The 18,550-nt window shown below is 37.2% G+C and overlaps 1 protein-coding gene across 2 annotated transcripts in view; it reads right to left on the bottom strand.

Annotated features, from left to right (window-relative positions):
- The window catches only part of LOC150109242 (prestin-like), a 276,267-nt gene that overhangs the window by 108,182 nt on the left and 149,535 nt on the right, over positions 1-18,550 (bottom strand). For both annotated transcript variants that reach the window (XM_090406632.1, XM_090406638.1), the window contains exon 8: positions 430-512. In XM_090406632.1, the coding sequence (XP_090262758.1) occupies positions 430-512 (83 nt within the window). The remainder of the gene's footprint in view (positions 1-429; positions 513-18,550) is intronic.

The following is an 18,550-nucleotide window of genomic DNA, read 5'->3' as shown; positions in this document are numbered from 1 at the left end:
CTGTTAGTAATTAGGATATCAGTGGTGCAAAATGCTGACTATGATAATTAGTATTTTACATGGTTTGGTAAATTGTAAAAAAATTAGAAAATATGATAAAGGCATAAGTTAAACCATGATTATAGGTTAGAAAGAGAAAATATTTAAAATGATAACAGGCAATCTCACAAATAATACATTATTAAAAGTTCAGTAACTTTATTGCTAGCAAGTTACAGAAAGGGCAGTTTTTCTAGTGAAGAGTCAGTGGATGATAGTAACAGATTTTAAGAAGAGGTATGAGAGGCAGTTATTTAAGCTTGAATATGCCATCTGCAATGAGGCACCGTACTTCATGAAAATGACCTGGTGACAAAATAATAAATAATAATAAATTCGTTATATTTAAATTGAATAGTTACAGCTTGTTTTCATGTATTTACCACCTACCCTGTTGGAATTTTGCCCATAATTCTCATTCCATATTTCTCATTGAAACCTCCAAAATAGGAAGCTACAGTGGCAAGAATTACCTAAAAAAGAAAAAGAAAGAAAATAAATAAAATGTATACCATCCAAATTATAATCTATAGGCTTTTGAGATTTACATAGATCTGATATTTTCTAATTCCTAGAAAAAGGAATTAATACTGGACAACTACTAACAGTTGAAGATATCAGCGCAAAAAAAAAAAAGGAGGTAGCTCAATTTTATACAGTTTTTCAGGAGAAGGAGAAAACTAAATTATGAAGGAACTTTTTATCTTCTATAAATTGTCTTAATCACATATGTTAGTTTAGTTTAAAAGACATAATTATGTACAATTTGCCATTATCTACTACTGCTACCACTTATCATTATTATTATATGGGCACCTCCAGAGACTCATTACAGCATTACAGTACATGCAGGTTGTTTTACATGGAAAAGGAAAATATATAGAAACAACTAGATAGGACTGCAATGGGCTCCCCCCCCCCTTTCTCCCTCTTTAGCTAAACACTTGGAAAAGCTAGCTATGTATACAGTCACTCTCAAACTAGTGGTTTGGTTATGCTAATGTTGATGATGTGTTTACTATTTGGCCACATGGTCCAGACACATTGCATGTGTTTATAGTGCATTTAAATAGCCAATACCCTAAAATTCACTTCACAATGAAACAGGAAGTTAATGACTGTCTACTCTTCCTGGTTACATTAATCACATGGCTTCCAGATGGTTCCATATCTTTTCCTGTTTATAGAAAACTCACACATACAGAAAGATATTTGCACAAACAGTCACACCATTATCCAGCTCAACAGTATGGTATCCTAAAAACACTAACTCAGAAAGCTAGAGCTATTTGTTCCAATGACAATGCTATTACTGCTGAACTCACTCACTTAAGTCACACCTTCTTAGCCAATAGCTATAATCTCCATAGGATAGAAAAAATACTAAATGCTCCCCAGATATCTCCTCCTTTGCCTACCACACAAGACTGCAGCAAAACTATTACCATCCCATACATTCAAGGCACATCTGAAAAGATGGCTAGAGTGCTCAATAAATATCTGGTACGCACCGCATATCAAATTGGCAACTTTCATCCATTCACCTAAGGACAAACTCTCTTCTTTTTCACATCCAGGAGTTTATGAAGTGCCCTGTTCTTGTGACCGGGCTTACTATGGACAGACAGGAAGAACTGTTGACATCTTTGGTTAACATAAAAAATATATCTGGCACTATCGTTATGGCAAGTCAGGTCTAGTGGACCTGACTTGGATACCACTTCACACAAGATCAATTGGAAGAAAACAAAAGTACTACGCAGAAGTCGTTATACGTCAGAGAGACTGTTTTTGGAATCAATAGAAGCTTTAAAATATACTCCAAACCTTAACATGTATGGCTGTATACATTTACCAAAAATCTGGGAGACGGTCATTTTAAGATCTAATTAATATTGGTTTTCTCTCTTTTTCCAACATAGATGGTTCCTAATTAGGACTTTAGTTCCTTGCGTTGTCCATTACAATTTTTTTTAACTAGTCCCACTGTTTTACCAAATTGTTATTGTTTTGTGTACTGTGACAAACTGTTTTTGTACTCTGAAGATGCTGGATATAATGCCAGCGAAATATCAGCAAATAAGTTAATAAATATTATTTTCTTATCATTCTGTGTTGTCATCAATACTGTAAAAATAAACAACAAGCACTGAGGAGGATATAGTACAGGTGTTATGGATATAGTACAGGTGTTAAGGATATAGTACAGGTGTTAAATGAGCAGTTCATTAAAGCATTCCATCCTTTCAAATTCCATTCCTCTGGCAGTATTAGAATTCTGTCAGATAACAGACTAATTTGGAAGAAAACTGTCAACAAGAAGTTAATAGTAACATAAACTTTTCATGTAGTATTGTGATGGTACCCTGAACACCTCAAAGGTGTTCAGGGTACCATCACAATACTACATGAAAAGTTTATGTTATAATCACAAGACTTAGTGATTGTAACATAATGAAGAACTTGAGAGCAGTGAGAATGGGGGAAGAAACCATCGATGGTGAATGAGCAGGAGGTATATGAGGAATTGAGTAAACTTGATGTCAAGAAGGTCATGGGACTTGATGGTATATCACTGCATATATTCATGGAATGGTCCAGGCAGTTAACAACAGCTTTAACATATATTTTTAACATGAGTCTTAGTTTAGCCCAGGTCCTAAAGGAATAGAAATATGGCAAAATTGTTCCACTTCATAAAGGAGGTGATAAGACCAAGGCTTCAAATTAAATTCCAATCTGCTCCAGAGTTGTGATAAGGTGTTGGAGAAGCTAGTGAGGACAAGGATTCAGAACTGGGTGCAATAGAATTCTCGTTAATGGACAGCATGGAGTTGCTACAAGAAGATCATGTTTTAGCAGTCTGCCTACTTATTATAACAAGGTGATGAATACATTGGACAAGGTAGATGCATATACAGTAGTATATTTATATTTTACAAAGGCTTTTGATAGATTACCACATGATAAACTAGTAGTTAAATTGGAACAGATGGGATAGGATAGATTAGTGTGTTGGATTGGAGATTGGTTGTCTGATAAGTATCAACAGGTTGTGTATGGGAAAATGATATCCCAGAAGAGGAAATTCACTAGTGGCATGCCCCAGGGATCTGTTTTGGGACCATTGTTGTATAATTTGTATGTAAATGACATTATAAAAGCCTTAAATGGTGATGTGCAGTTTTTGCGGATAATGAAAATTTGGAGAGAGTTATGAAAAGTAGAGTAGATGTTGCAGCTTTGCAAGAGGACCTAAATAGACTGTCTGAATGGATGAACGTGTGGGGATATCAGTTTAATGTTTCAAAGTGTAAAGTTTTAAAATTTAGGAAGCAAAGATGGGATTAGTGAGGATATTTTGGAGGAGGTAGAAGAGATGAAGGATTTGGGGATTGGGGTGGATAGGGACTTGAAATTTTGTGGACAATTTGCTAAAATTGTGAGGACAGCACAATGGATTATGGGAATGATGCGGAGAAGTAGAAGGATGTTTTGATTTCATTGTACAAGACTTCGTTCAGGTGACATATGGATTATTGTGCACAGATTTGGTCGTTAGGTTTTCAAAAGGATAATGAGATGATGGAGTGGGTCCAGAGATAATTGACTAAGTTGATTTCTGGTCTCTAGAATATGAAATATGAGGACAGATTGATAGAATCCAAATTACAGAAGCTAGTGGATAGAAGGAAGAGGGGAGATATGATCGAGACATGTAAGTTGGTAAGAGTAATTACCAGATTAGAATGGATGAGATTTTTCATAGAATATCTAGAGACAAGGGGGGGGGAAATGAGAAACCATCCCTGGAAGCTGTATAAGGTGGGTGAGCAAGGGGATGAGGTGGAGATTTTTTTTTTTTTTTTTTTTTTTTTGCATGGAGAGTGATTGGAATGCACTGTTTGAGAGTATGGTGCGTGCAAGGGCAGTGAATGTATTTAAGTCAAGGTATGATAAGCTGTAGATGCAAAAGTAGGACATCCCACTATGAGTCTCTTGACTCCATGAAGATGACTTAATTTTTTTTTTTTTTTTTTTTTTTTGTAATGCTGAAGAACCCTTACAAAGAAAGCTGTGATTTCTAACTTCCAGCAGATATCTATTAACTTTCTCACAACTAAGATAATAATTATAGTTGTGAGAAAGTTAATAGCTATCTGCTGGAAGTTAGAAATCACAGCTTTCTTTGTAAGGTTTCTTCAGCATTACACCAAAAAATATTTCATAAGGAAATAATTTCTGTCAATGTGCACATACTGACTACTGAATTAGAAATCTTTATGCAGATACATGTAAATATCACTTATGTAACATATTGGGTTGTTGCAAATGAAATGGCCGATTCTAAGGACGGTTGAAATAGAATAGAATAAAAAGAAGAAGAATACCTGTTTAATCAAAGTAATCTCCAGCAGCATCAATGCATTGTTGCCAATGTGTGGCAAGGTCATTTATACCACATTTGTAAAAATCAGTGTCTCTGGAAGTGATGAAGTCCTCCACTGCCTGATAAATTGATGCGTCATTGGCAAAGCATTTCTTGGACAGAAAATGGCTCAAGTGCCTGAAAAAATGGTAATCTGTTGGGGAAACGTCAGGAGAGTATGGAGGATGAGGCACAATTTCGTATCCCAAATTGTTGATTTGCTGTATGGTTGACACTGCTGTATGTGGTTGGGTGTTATCCTGAAGCAATAGGACTCCATGTCTATTCACAAGTGCTGGTTACTTAAGGCACAATTTGTCATACATTTGCCGCATATCTGTACAATATCGAGCTGCATTTATCGTTTCACCTCGTGGAAGGAATGAGTAGTGAATAACACCGGCAGAAGACCACCATACAGTAACCATGTAGATGCAAAAGGCCTTTGTCCTTCCTCCAGGAAGGACTCCAAAAGGCCTTTGGAGTCCTTCCTGGAGCGTCTTTCACTCCCAATCACTGAGACGAACATGTACGATTGTCGTAGAATATCCACTTCTCATCCACAGTCACAATTCATTGCAGGAACCTTTCTTCTTTACTTCTTAAGAGATAAGAGCACACTTTCAAACACTGTGCTTTGTTTTCATCAGTGAGTTCGTGAAGCACCCACTTGTTGAGCTCCCTTACTTTTCCTATTATTGCCAAGTGCCATGAAACAGTTGAGAAGTGTACATTTAGTGTCTGGGCGATCTGTCGTACAGTTTGTTGTGGATCTGATTTGATTAAATCCTTTAATTCGTTTGAATCAATGGAGGAAGGACAATGGCCACAGGGTTCGTTTTGTAGCCTCAAATCTCCTGAGTGAAATTTTGCAAACCAACAGCGAGTGGATCTCTCATTAGTTGTTCCTCCACTGAATGCTTTATCGATGTTTTTTACTGCAGCCGCTGCAGAATTTCCCAATTTGAACTCGTAAAGGTATAGCAACCTTAATTGACTGGGTTCCATGATTGACTCAATGTCAGTAGTATTCAATGTTTAATGCTCATTGAACGAAACAAATACTACAATTGCATCACCCACGTGTGACGCTGTCACGTGACAAAAAATTTGCATATACCTCAGCGCTGTTCAAATGGCTGTTGAATGACTGTCAGAAACCTGACAGTCATTCAACAGCCATTTCATTTGTAACAACCCAATATATATTCAAAATACTTGCCACATGTGTCACAATACACGTGTGTCACCACATATTCTGGGCAACCATTTAAGATTGCAGCTGGCCGGTAATCATCAACAGTGTAGATCACAATGGGAAAAACAAAGATTTTTGCAGATTCAAAGGGCATATTATGGATGCCCATCTGGCTGGAGCCACGATTTTGAAAACAGCAGAGATGATGGTTCCTCAAAAGTGAGATATCCAGGGTGTTTATTCAGAAGCAAAAATCACGTACACTGCTTATCTAAGAAGTATGACTTTAGTTCTAAGAGAGTCTGTCAGGGACGAAAACAGCATCATCTAAGAAGGCTTGTAGAGACAAAACAGAATGTCCTATGTCCAAGGTTGACTGAGAATAGAGGTCAGCCAAAGTCTAAGAAGGAAACAGGAAGAAACAGGATAGGAAGAGGGTTTTGCTAATAATAGCAGAGGAATTGAAGTAAAAAAAAAAAAAATGAAGTATATCGGGGGGGGGGGGACAGGGATTCAGAGGGCAGTTCACTTGAAGCTATCTGGCATGAGGAGGACAACAGGATGAAAAATGTAATTGGTTGCTAATATAATCCAGAGGATATAAGAGAGAATGTAGATGACATGCATTAACAAATTATCATCATGATAGGTCAAGTAATTGCTTTGGGGAATTTGAACTGTGGGGAAACATGGATTGAGAGGATGAATGGTCACAGGCAGGGAAGGAAATGGAATTTATACCCTACTGAGATATAATTAGCTGAGGTAGCATAATTGGAGGGGACACAAGTCCAAGAAGTCACAGACTCATCTAGGAAATTCCTTTTGTCATGCACACAACTCATCATACTGTGCCTTAAACAAATTCAAATTCTCATTCCAATCATTCACAACTCTAAATGCAAAAAAGCTGCTTGTCACTCCCATGCTCACACCCTCTTTATACAGCTTCCAGAGGTGACCTCTTGTTCCCCCCCCCCCACACACACACATCCATATCTCTCACTATTTTATGAAAAACCTCTTCAACTTTAATCCTATAACAATCCCTTGCCAACTTATCACCCCGCTTTCTCCTATTCAGCTCTGCAATTTGCATCATCTCAACCCTTCTTCATATTCAGCATTCCAGAGATCAGAAATATTTTGTTCAATTGCCTCTGGACCCTCTCCGACATCTCTTCATCCTTTTGAAAACCAAATGACTAAATCTGTTCATAGCAGTCCACATGTAGCTTAATCAGAGCCTTATACAATGGACCCAGAATCTCCTTACTTTTACAAGTCGGTGTCCTCAGCATCATTGCTAGAATTCGTTGTTGTCCTCACATCCGGCAATATGTCCTCTAAATTTCAGATCCTTATCCACCTTACCACTTGAAACCCAAGAATACAATATACAGTATTTTAAATCAAATGTAAACAAGTTTGTCCTTTCCTAACCCACTATCCATATACAGTACTATATGTTAATCACCCGATCCCTCATGTATGGGCTCAACATAAAAAAGAATAAACATCACCCCAAGACCTCTTATTTCCTCCACCTCCAACAATATATCCCCATGAAAAGTAAATTCTACATCCCATCTTTGTTTTCCAAATTTTAAAACCTTATATTTTGCAACATTGAACTGGTGTCCTCACTCCTGTGCCCATTCACTTAGTTTATTTTAGTCTTCTTGTAAGGCCACATCTGTTCTACTCCTCATAGTTCATCCCAACTTTGCATCATCTACAATTAAATCTTACTCAATATCATTAACATACAGGTTAAACAGCAACAATGGCACTAAAACAGACCCCTGAATCACACCACTAGTGACTTTCCTGTTCTGGGATATTGCTTTCCCCCCTCCCATACACAACTTTTTGATAGCTATCAGACAGCCAATCTCCAGTCCAATACACTAGTCTAATATCCAACCTAATCTGTTATAGTTTGACCATCAACTTCTCATGCTTAATCTATCAAAAGCCTTTGCAAATTCTAAGTATACTACTGTGTATCCATCTCTGACATCAGTGCTGCTGTCACCTTATTATAATAAGTAAGTAGATTACTAAAATATAACCTCCCTTTGGCAAATCCATGCTGTCCATCAAGAATAATACCTTTGTTGTCAACCCAATTCTGGATCCTGATTCTCACCTGCCTTTGCAGCACTTTAACCACAACACAAACAGTGATCATTTTCATTTGCCAGACAGCAATTTTAATGAAAACAATTGCAGAAACAGATGATACTTTTGATTTCATTCAAAATTTAATTAGTAATCCCTTGGGAATAAAGAGCAAATAAAATTATAAAATGAGTATCAGTTGTTAGTAATAATAATAGGCAATAATCACTCTGCTTTTTTATTTGTTTTATTTTTAAACTAAATAACATTTTTTGATAGTTCACTGTTGGAAACACAGACAATATACTACTGAAAGTTACATACACATCTAGAAACACTGAGAAATATCATAACATAATGAAGAAATTATCAAACATGAAACACTTATTAGCCTTCTCTTTCCTATAAAGTTATTCAAGTGAACAGAATACAAGATTATTAAAAAAAAACTACCTTTTCTGTTTATTAAATTTTTCTAATTACACAAAAAGGAACAATCTCTTAACAGTTATATGTTACTCACATATGAATCATCAAATTAAACAACCAGATAGTATTGATGAAATTAAACCAGCCAAAGAGCAAGAAATGGTTATCAGTATTACTACAAATTATCATCATCATCACACCCCCCATGTAATTAAGAGACTCGTTACAGGCGGTCACAGAGTTGCCCATATAGCTCATCAAACATTGCCTTAAATTCATTCAATGTTTTCTACACTTACTGCACTCTTAGGTGCAGTAAGTGTAGGTGTAAAATGGCTTCCATATTAATCTAATACTTTTCTCTTACCAATTTGTACCAATTATATTCCCCTCTCCTCCTCCTCTTCCACAAAGCACAACTGCATTTCCTCAATTTTTGTTCATACTCATTATTCCAGAGATTAGAAACTACAATAATCCATCATCTCTAGATAATTTCCAATACATGCACATTTTCTTAAAAAACAGGTGACCAAATCTACACAAAGGAATATAAGATATGCAGCCTGATAAAGGGAATAATAGCCACCTAACTTCTACAAGTCATTTTCCTCTGCATCACTGCCATAATCCTTTGTGATATCCTCACAATTTTTGCAGTATGTCCTGTAAATTTTAGAATTTCAAAAGACTTATTAGACTACGAGTTAATGAATTCAAAACAGACTGAAAGCATGAAAGTTAGCCTAAATGAAAGAAACAGAATGAAATCTAATGAGACAGAGGATGAAAGAATGTAAGAATGAAGAAGAAAAAGTAAGTGATATGGAAGCAAAAAGAAGTATGAATGAGGAAACAGAAGTAAGGTGCAGCAGAACGAGAGGTAGAAGGACTATGGTAGCAACAAAGGTAAAATTGCCGGAATGCAAGATTTGAAGAAAGTTATTCAAAATGAAAAAGGAATATGAAAGTGATATTAGACATGCAAAATAATAGAATGAAAGAAAAAAGGAAAATAAAAAGAGGTAATGAATGATTTGAGAATGGCAATGTATGGAGATTCTGTTATTAATAGATTGGTTAATGAGAGAGTTCATAAGGTCTGCTATCCAGGAGGGAGAATGAGCAAGATATTTCTTGTTTTGAACATGAGGAGGAAACAAGAGAATTAGTGATGGTTGTGGGAACAAATGATTTAAGTCGATAAAGCCAAAATCATGAATGGTATGCTAGCAGAGCTGTGTGAGAGCAGAGTGCAGTCTGTGGATGTATGGCATGTGAGGGAAGAATGGAATTATACAGACATAAGATGGATTGTATTTGAATGGCTTCGGAGTGAGTAAACTGGAGAAACTGTTGCTAGATGGAAGTGCAGAGTGTGATGCAAGCAATAAATCAGAAGTAAGAGATGAAGTGAAAGATCAGGAGAGTGATATAGAAGAGACTGAAGTGCTTGGCAATGGAAATAGTAGTGTGAGAAATGAAGAGAGAATGGGAATGAAAGAGAAACAGGAAAACAAGGGAGGCCGGGATGGACATGGAGACATGACATAGGGAGAGTGGAAGTTGGAAGTAGTGGTGAATGTATGGGGATGATCAGCATAGAAATAGAATAGATCAGAATGTCAGTTGGGCAGTTGAGGCTGAGTTGAGGTATATGTGGTTAGTGGTGATACAGGTGATTGGGCAAGAGTAGGTGTGGTTGGGAAATCACAACCAATAAGTGGCTTGGGTAGGACTGGTTATAGACAAAAAAGTGTACGGCCATGTTTATTTACAAATGTTAGGAGTATCAGAAATAAGCAAGATTAAGCGGTTTCACTGATTAAATTCGTTCAACCCCAAAATCGGTGGAATAAGTGAAACACTGCCAGAGGCGGATCAAGCGAGTATCAGACCCAAAGCCCCAAGTTATGTGGAAAAATTGAAAGAGATCTATAGGAACAATATAGACATTATGCATTTTGATGATGAATTGGAACAAATTCTACAATTTTTAAAAGAAGATAAAGACAAATTTAATATTCACAAGTATACCAGGCTGCAAGAGATATGCCATCCGCTTTTCCAAATGTAGAAATATTTTTAGGGACCCAGTAAATTTTATTGCCAGGGGCCCCCAACTGGCTTAATCTATCCCTGAAAACAGCTGAATGAAGATGATATCCTAACAGGAATAGAATGGAAAAGTACAGTGTCCATCTTATGTCCACATAAAGTAGACATGAAAGATGGAAATAGTAGCAATGGTTTTGAGGCAGTGTGGTGTGAGGTGGAGGGTGACAGGAAGAGATATTTAGTTGAATGTTGATGTAGGCCAGGGAATGTGAAGAGTGGTGATGAAGAAATGTATAAGCAACCTGAGTTAGACAACAATGTAAGGGTGATTATTATGGATGATTTTAATTATGGTGGTATAGATTGGAATGAAGAGATAGCATCTGGAAATAAGAAAATGAATTTCTTGAGTTTTTGAGAGACAGCTATCTCAGGCAGTATGCAAAGGAGAGAATGAGAGGATCAATAGTTTTAGATCTGATCATTTTATTAGAGGATGTAATTGTCAGTGGGGTGTTGACTTTCTTCCAATTGGTGAGATTGATCATGAAGTGTTCATCTGGGTTGTGGCTAGCCACATGAAGACTTCTGTGAGGAGAGGATATATCTGGAAGTACAAGGCTGGTGATTGTGAAACGCTTAGGAGAATAGCTTGGGACTATAGCATGAAATGAGGAGTTAAGTGATAAAGAAATAAATGCTGCTTGAGAACTGACAAAAGAAGTACCACACAGTCTGCCCATTAAGTAATGAGATTGATTGTTTATAGGACAGCCTTTGAATAAAAGTAACAAACATGTTTATAGTTTTGACTGCTATAGTGCATTGTAATCACAGGTGCAACTTTCTAGTCAGATGATGCAGCAGCTTTCGTGTGGCAACCATTAAAGTAAAAGTGTGTGAGTGAAGCATATCAGAAGTTGCATCAGGGAGTAAAGGGCTGTGATAAAATTTTACTGTAAATTAGGAAAAACTGATACAAAAGTGTACCAAGATCTAAAAAAACTTTATAGTCATGACTGTCTGAGCCATGCACAGGTGTTCCACTAGTTTTCAATGTTTAAAAAAGGGAGAGAGTCCCTGGAGGATGAACCATGCTGTGGATGGCCAGTTTCTGGACAGACAAATGAAAATCTGTTGAAAGCTATGGTAATTGTTGCCAATGACAGGCAAATAACTGCTACTCGCCGTACCGCTTGGTGTCAGTAAGGAAATGGCCAGATTAATCTTAGAAAGAGATCTACACAAGAAGATTTGTTTGAGGTTTGTGCCAGACATGTTGACACACGAACAGAGAGAGTACAGTTTGCTTGTTGTCAAAATTTCATCCATGCAGTTGATCAAAATTGTGATGTGTTGCAAAGAATTGTCACCAGTGATGAAAGTTGGTGTTTTCAGCTGATCCTGAAGTGAAACACCAGAGCATGGAACATCATTTCCCTGGCAGAAGAAAATCAGGTTGCAAAAATCACATGTCAAGACAATGTTTTTTTTTTTTTGACACTACTGGAATTATTCACCACAAATTTGTTCCTGAGGGTGCCATAGTGAATGATCAGTATTATTTAGGAATAATGCAACATCTGTACACATGCATGCAATGTGTCAGGAAAGAACTCTTCCACAACAACAACAACTGGTTTCTGTTGCACAACAATGCACCCAAGCACTGTGTGCTGCCTGTGAAAGCAGTTACTGGCTTTGAAGTTGATTGAACATCTCACCCCCCCCTCCCATTCATCAGATTTGGCTGCTGCAGACTTTTTACTCTTCCCAAAGGTGAAATTTCCCTTGAAAGGGGAGTGCTTCAGCAACATTGAAGACAACTAATGCCGTATGAACCAGATACTGAAGGAGGTTCCCGTTCAGGACTTCCACCATGCCTTCAAAAACCTGTATGGCAGATGTAAATGTTGTGTACAGATTATAAATGTTGTGTAAATGTTGAGAGAGATTATTTTGGATCTGTGCAATTGACAATTCCAAATTTAGTTCTTTATTTTGATATAATAATTGTATACTATATATAATATATACACTTCATAACATTTCTTTTTCTACAATCCCAGTTTAATGATGCTATTCATTCATGTAACTCTTACCCGATTTATCCTCCTGCCTCTGGATATACAGGCTGATACTGCTTTCTTCAAGCATCCTCCTTGATCTTTTTCCATGCATACAATCTTTTCTCTCTAAATTCTTATGCATGACCCTTTCCTAACTAGACTTCTTTCTGGCACAATGACTGTTTAAGCCCACATATACATGTTCTTAACCGAAAATTCTTTATAACTGGCTATCTTCCAGGTCAAGACCACATCATTGCTTCCCCAAGCTGAGCTACCTTAGATAAAGTGATCACTTGCAAATGCCTTGGTTACTCCTAAGTTTTCTGATGCTATCACTAGATCGAACTCTCTAAAACCTTGAGTACCCTCTATTACATGTTTTCTTAGTTAATTATCTCTTAGGCTGTATAAATTCCATTTCCTTCCCTCCCTGTGACTATTCTCTTTCCAATCAGTGTTCCCACAGGTGACGTCCCATCGTAATAATTACTCATCCCACACTCTTGCTAATTTGCCAATGGATGCCATCTACATTCTCCCTCTTTTACCACCCCCCACACACAAGCAGTAACCAACTACATATTTCAGTTGGTTACTGCTATAGGCTTGTGGGCCTCCATCTCACATTAGATAGCTTCAGAACATAATTCCCTCCTGAGGTATTCCTACTCTTTTTGGCTGCAGTTCTTCTACTATCATTAGCAGAACTCCTTCTCCCATCCTGTTCCCTCTATCCTGTCTGAAAATACTATACCCACTTGCATTCTATCTCTGTATCGTCTTCATTTAACCAAGTCTCACTAATGTCTAGAACTATTGGCCCAGTTGAACTAACCAATAACCAAGACTCTTTCTCCTTAGCCCAAATACTTTTGGCATTAGCATAAATTGCAGACTCCTTCATCTTAAAAACTTCTCTCGCATCTTCTGTTAATTATCTCACTCGAAAGTTGAGCAGCTCTCAGATGTGAACTGTAGACTAAAATACACAAAGATTATTGAAGAAAAAATGAAAGAGTCTGAGAACAGTAATCAAACCTTGGAGATTCAGTGGCAAACTCTGAAGAAAACATTGATTGATCTGCCAGAGAGGCATGTGGTGAGGTTGTCTGCAAGGATAAAAAAATCAGAACTCCCTGGTGGACACAGGAAGTTAAAGAGGCAGTGAAGGAAAAGAAGAAAGCATATCAAAAGTTCCTGTCAAATAAGTCAGCTTGTGCTCTTAGAGAATACAGAGACAAATGCAAGAATGCTAAACACTGTGTAAAACTAGCTAAAGAAAAGTCATGGGAGGACTTTGGAAAGAATATAGAAAATAAATATCAAGAAGGTGGGAAAATACTCTGGAGGTTGTTGAAGAAGCTTAGGAATGGAGGAAAGAGTGCTGTAAAAGGAGTTAGAGATGATAAAGGTGACATGAAAATGAGAGAAAAAGATATCCTTGAAGTATGGAGTAATTACTTTGAAAAACTGCTAAATGAAACAAGCAGTGATGACAGCACAGTGGTAAAAAACACTGACCAGGCATGCATTTAGGAATACATACTCATACTTGAAGTAGAAAAAGCCATCAAAGGCTTGATATGTGGAAAGGCAGCAGGAGTAGATGATATTTGACCAGAATTGCTGAAGTATGGTGGTATAAGTCTTACAGTGGCTGCACTGCATAATTCAGAAAGCCTGGACAGAGGGACGAATTCCTGATGATTGGAGTAGAGCTCTCATAGTACCCATATATAAAAAGGGAAATAAAACTGAATGTGAGAATTACAGAGGTATTTCCCTACTGAGTGTTCCTGGCAAGATCTATGCAAGTATACTTGAGAAACGGTTGAGAAGAATTGTGGAAGAAAAGCTTGGTGAAGAACAAGCTGGATTCAGGCCAAATAGAGGCTGTCAGGATCAGATCTTCACTTTACGACAAATAGTCGAGAAAGCATGGGAATACAACAAAGATCTGTATTTAAGTTTTGTCGATTTGGAAAAAGGCATATGATAAGGTGCCAAGAGAGAAGCTATTCAATACGCTGCAGTTATATGGTGTCAATGGGGCATTATATCAAGCAATACGTAGTCTTTATTTGAGTTGTAAGTCAGCAGTTAGAATTGAAGGAAGTACAGGAAGATGGTTTAATGTTAAATCTGGTGTGAGACAAGGATGTACATTATCCCCTCTGTTATTCATTATCTATATGGATCACATTATGAAGGAATGTGGTATTAAACCTGATATCAAAATTGGAGATGTTAATGTCAGCTCTTTGCTTTATGCGGATGATGTTATACTTCTAAATAAATCCGCTACAAGTCTGCAAGATTCTCTGACTAAATTGAATAGCTGTTGTAATAGATATGGTATGAAGGTCAGCAATAAAAAGACAAAGACAATGAAAATAGGCAGAATCATTGAAAATGTCAACTGTGTTGTGAATGGAGAACCTGTGGAACAAGTAAAACATTTCAGCTACTTAGGCACGATTTTTACTGAAGATGGTAAATTAAATATAGAAATAGATAACAGAATCAGCAAAGCTGGTATGGTGGGAAGTCAATCTTTTTTATTCCATATGAATTTATTCATATGGAATAAAAAAGAAATTAGTCGGAACACTAAATTAGCTGTATACAAGACAGTGTTCAAACCAGTTTTAACTTATGGATCTGAGAGCTGGGTCAAAAGTAAAACACTTGACCAAAGACTAGAGACCGCAGATATGAGAGTCCTGAGAAAGATTAGAGGCGTGAACAGATGGCATCAATGGCAATATCATATTAAAAATGAGGATATTAGGAAAGAACTTGACATTGTCAGCATCCAGGAATGCGTTAGCAGAGCTAATCTCAGGTGGTATGGTCACTTAAATAGAATGGGAGAGGAAAGATTAGCAAAACAAGTGTTCTCTGCCAGGTTGGCAGCAAAACGACCCAGAGGAAGACTAAGATATAGGTGGATTGATACGGTACAAAGTGCCTTAGACAATAGAAATATAAGATCCTATAATGTTGGAGTCTTGACAAGTAACAGACTGATTTGGAGGAAAATTGTAGATAGGAAGTTAGTAATGATGTAATTTTTTTCATGTAGTACTATCATATCCTGTACACCCCTTGAGGGTATTTGGCAGGAATTTGATGAAGTTCAGAACCTGAGGAATTACACTCAGCATCATGCAATTATTTTCCCACTCACTCACATGCATTCCACTCACCCCTCCCCTAAACACTGTACTTTCTCTGACTATGCACTTCCAATCTCTCATTGAATAATACTTTCTGAAGACACCTGACTCCAAATCCATTCAAATGCATACTAAACATCTTATATAGTCCTTTCATCAATGACACTCTCTCTCTCTCTCTTTCTTTCTCTCTATTTCCTAACCTAACCCATCAATTTATTTGCATTCATGATCCTCATTCTCAGCTTGCATCTATCATACTTGGCATCCAGCTTATAATCTTTCTTTCTGACTCTTCATCCACTTATATCAGCAACTGTAATATCTTCTCATATATTAGCCACCCTCCAGATCATCTGCACCTGCCAAAATAAATGCACTCCTCTCTCTCTCTATAATTACCATCTAATCCTTTGGTCCCAAAGGAGTGGAAAGAGGGTAAAATAGTCTCCAAGATAGAAGTAGCTAAATACAGACCAATTAATATCTAAGGAGTAGTTGTTAAAGTGTTGGAAAAGTTGCTTAAAGTAAAATGCAACAGTGGGTGGATAGGGATGAGAAACTCTATAGTGGGCAGCATGGCTTTATAAAGGATAGGTCCCATCTTGTAATTTATTCACATTTTATAATAAAGTGACAGCAGAATTGGATAAAGGAAATAGCTATACCATGATACTGCTGGACACTTTTCAAAAGGTATTGGACAGAATACCACATTGAAAACTATTACAAAAGTTGGAGCAAATGGGAATAGATATGAAGGTAGTAGTATGGATGGGATGGGGTGGCTGAAAGACACCAGAGAGAGTGGTATATGGTGGAATGAAATCTAGAAGAATGAGGGTGACTAGTGAAATACCCCAGGATTTTGCAGTAGGGAGACTACTCTCATCTGTATATCAATAATATAGAGAAAGATTTACGATGGAATATTCAACTATTGCCCTACCCAATTTTGCATCATGTGATGCAAAACTGGGTAGGGCAATAGTTGACGAAACTGATATAGATATCCTGCAGAATGATTTAAATAAATTGGCATTGTGAGAAAAGGAAAATGATTGTCAATTTAATGTTGCAATATAAGGTTATGCTGTTCGGGTTGAAAAGGTTACATGCTGTGCATCACATTGATGCTACTTAACTAAAGGAGATTGACGAGGGTTAAGGACTTGGAAATAATGATGGACAGAGATTTGTAGTTCAGAAAGCATACTGCAAAAGTTGGTAAAATAACTCGAAGGATTACTCAGATGCTGAAACACATGCAACAAATAAAGATAGCCTTATAAAGAGGAATAATAACTTCCCTATGATTTGGACACATCTTGGCTACTCTGCACAGATTTAATCACCTTGGTTTCTTGGGGATCGAGGAGTGGCAGAGTAGATTCAGAGATAAGTCACTGTGATAGTGACAGGTGTGTGGAAGGCTCCCTATAAAGATAGGTTGAAGGTGTATGGGTTAAAAAGATTAGTTTATAGATGAAAAAGCAGGGACATGGTAGAAACATTCTTGTAGAAAGGCTTATACGTTGGCAACGCATGACTATTAAATTATTTAAGGAATTTACAACGTATACTGGAATATTAATTAAAAGACAATTTAATAAATACTTCAAACAACCAACACCCCCAGAATCCTGTTCACCCTGGAAAAAGAGGAAAACAACAGCCTCCCTTTCCTAGACACTCTAATTACTCGCCAACCTGATGGATCCTTGGTTTTCTCTGTTTATAGAAAACCCACCCATACAGGCAGATGCATTCATCAACAATCCCCCCTCCCCCACAGCAACATGGGGTTATTAAAACGCTATACAACAGGGTAAAATTAATCTGTTCAGATGACAATGCCCTAACCACTGAACTAAATCACATCCTTAATACTTTCTTAGCCAATGGCTACAACCCCCAAAAAATTCAAAAAATATTAAAACCAGTAAACCACAACCCTCCCCCTCATAAAGATTACACTAAATCTATCACCATTCCCTACATCTGAGGCACCTCTGAAAAAATAACCAAAATCCTTAAAAAATATGACCCGACTTCTTGTTACAGACCATATAAAAAGTTGGCATCCCTTATCCACTCTACCAAAGACCAACCACTTCCCTTAGACCTACCTGGGGTATACCAGGTCCCTTGCAGCTGTAAATTGTCCTACTTTGGCCAAACAGGCAGGATAGCGAATATCAGGATTTTAGAACACAAGGACTACATCCGGTTTCACCAGTATAGCCACTCTGGTCTTGCAGACCATGCTCTAGATACCTGCCACAGAATACGTTGGAAAAAAGCCAAAGTAATACACTGCAGCAAGTTCAAGTATGAAAGATTATTCATAGAATCAGCCTTAGCTCTAAAAAACGTTCCAAATCTCAACAATGGGTGCATGAGACTGCTTCAAATTTGGGAGACTTACATCATGAAAACATCAGCTCAACAGCCAAGGCAATCCAATATAGCCTGCTAGGAGGCACCATTAGGACTTTAGGAACAAAAGTAATTTCTTATCTTCTGCCTCATTTGCTTTTTGTAGTGCCTGCTTGTACGTGCCATATTTGTATGTTCCAATGAAGATGGCAATGTGACATTGCCGAAATATAGGAAGTATTTATTAAATTGTATTTTAATTAATATTCCAGTATATGTTGTAAATTCCTTAAATGATTTAATAGCATGATAGAAACATAAGATACTAAAAGAGATTTAGAAACATTGATGCAAAAGAAATGTTTCAGTATATGACAAAAGAGACAACTAGGGGTCATTCATGGAGGTTGTGTTAGAGTGTGGTTAGTCAGGGTGTGTAGACTAGATTTTTTGCATGGAGAGTAGAGATCAAGTGGAATGCATTGCCAGAATTAGTTGTGAACAAAAACCTCAATGGCATTCACATCTACAATTTCTCACCTTTCATCATTCAACATCGAGTTTTTTGAAGTAACAAATTACAGACTAATCAGTATCTCTGGAGTGGTGGTTAAGTATTGGAAAATTTTACTTTTAACAAAAG

Source organism: Typopeltis vanoorti, chromosome 2, assembly GCF_054136105.1.
Source record: "Typopeltis vanoorti isolate ZY-2024b chromosome 2, IOZ_Tvanoo_1.0, whole genome shotgun sequence".
NCBI classification, from domain to species: domain Eukaryota; kingdom Metazoa; phylum Arthropoda; class Arachnida; order Uropygi; family Thelyphonidae; genus Typopeltis; species Typopeltis vanoorti.
This window is presented reverse-complemented; position numbering and strand designations above follow the sequence as displayed.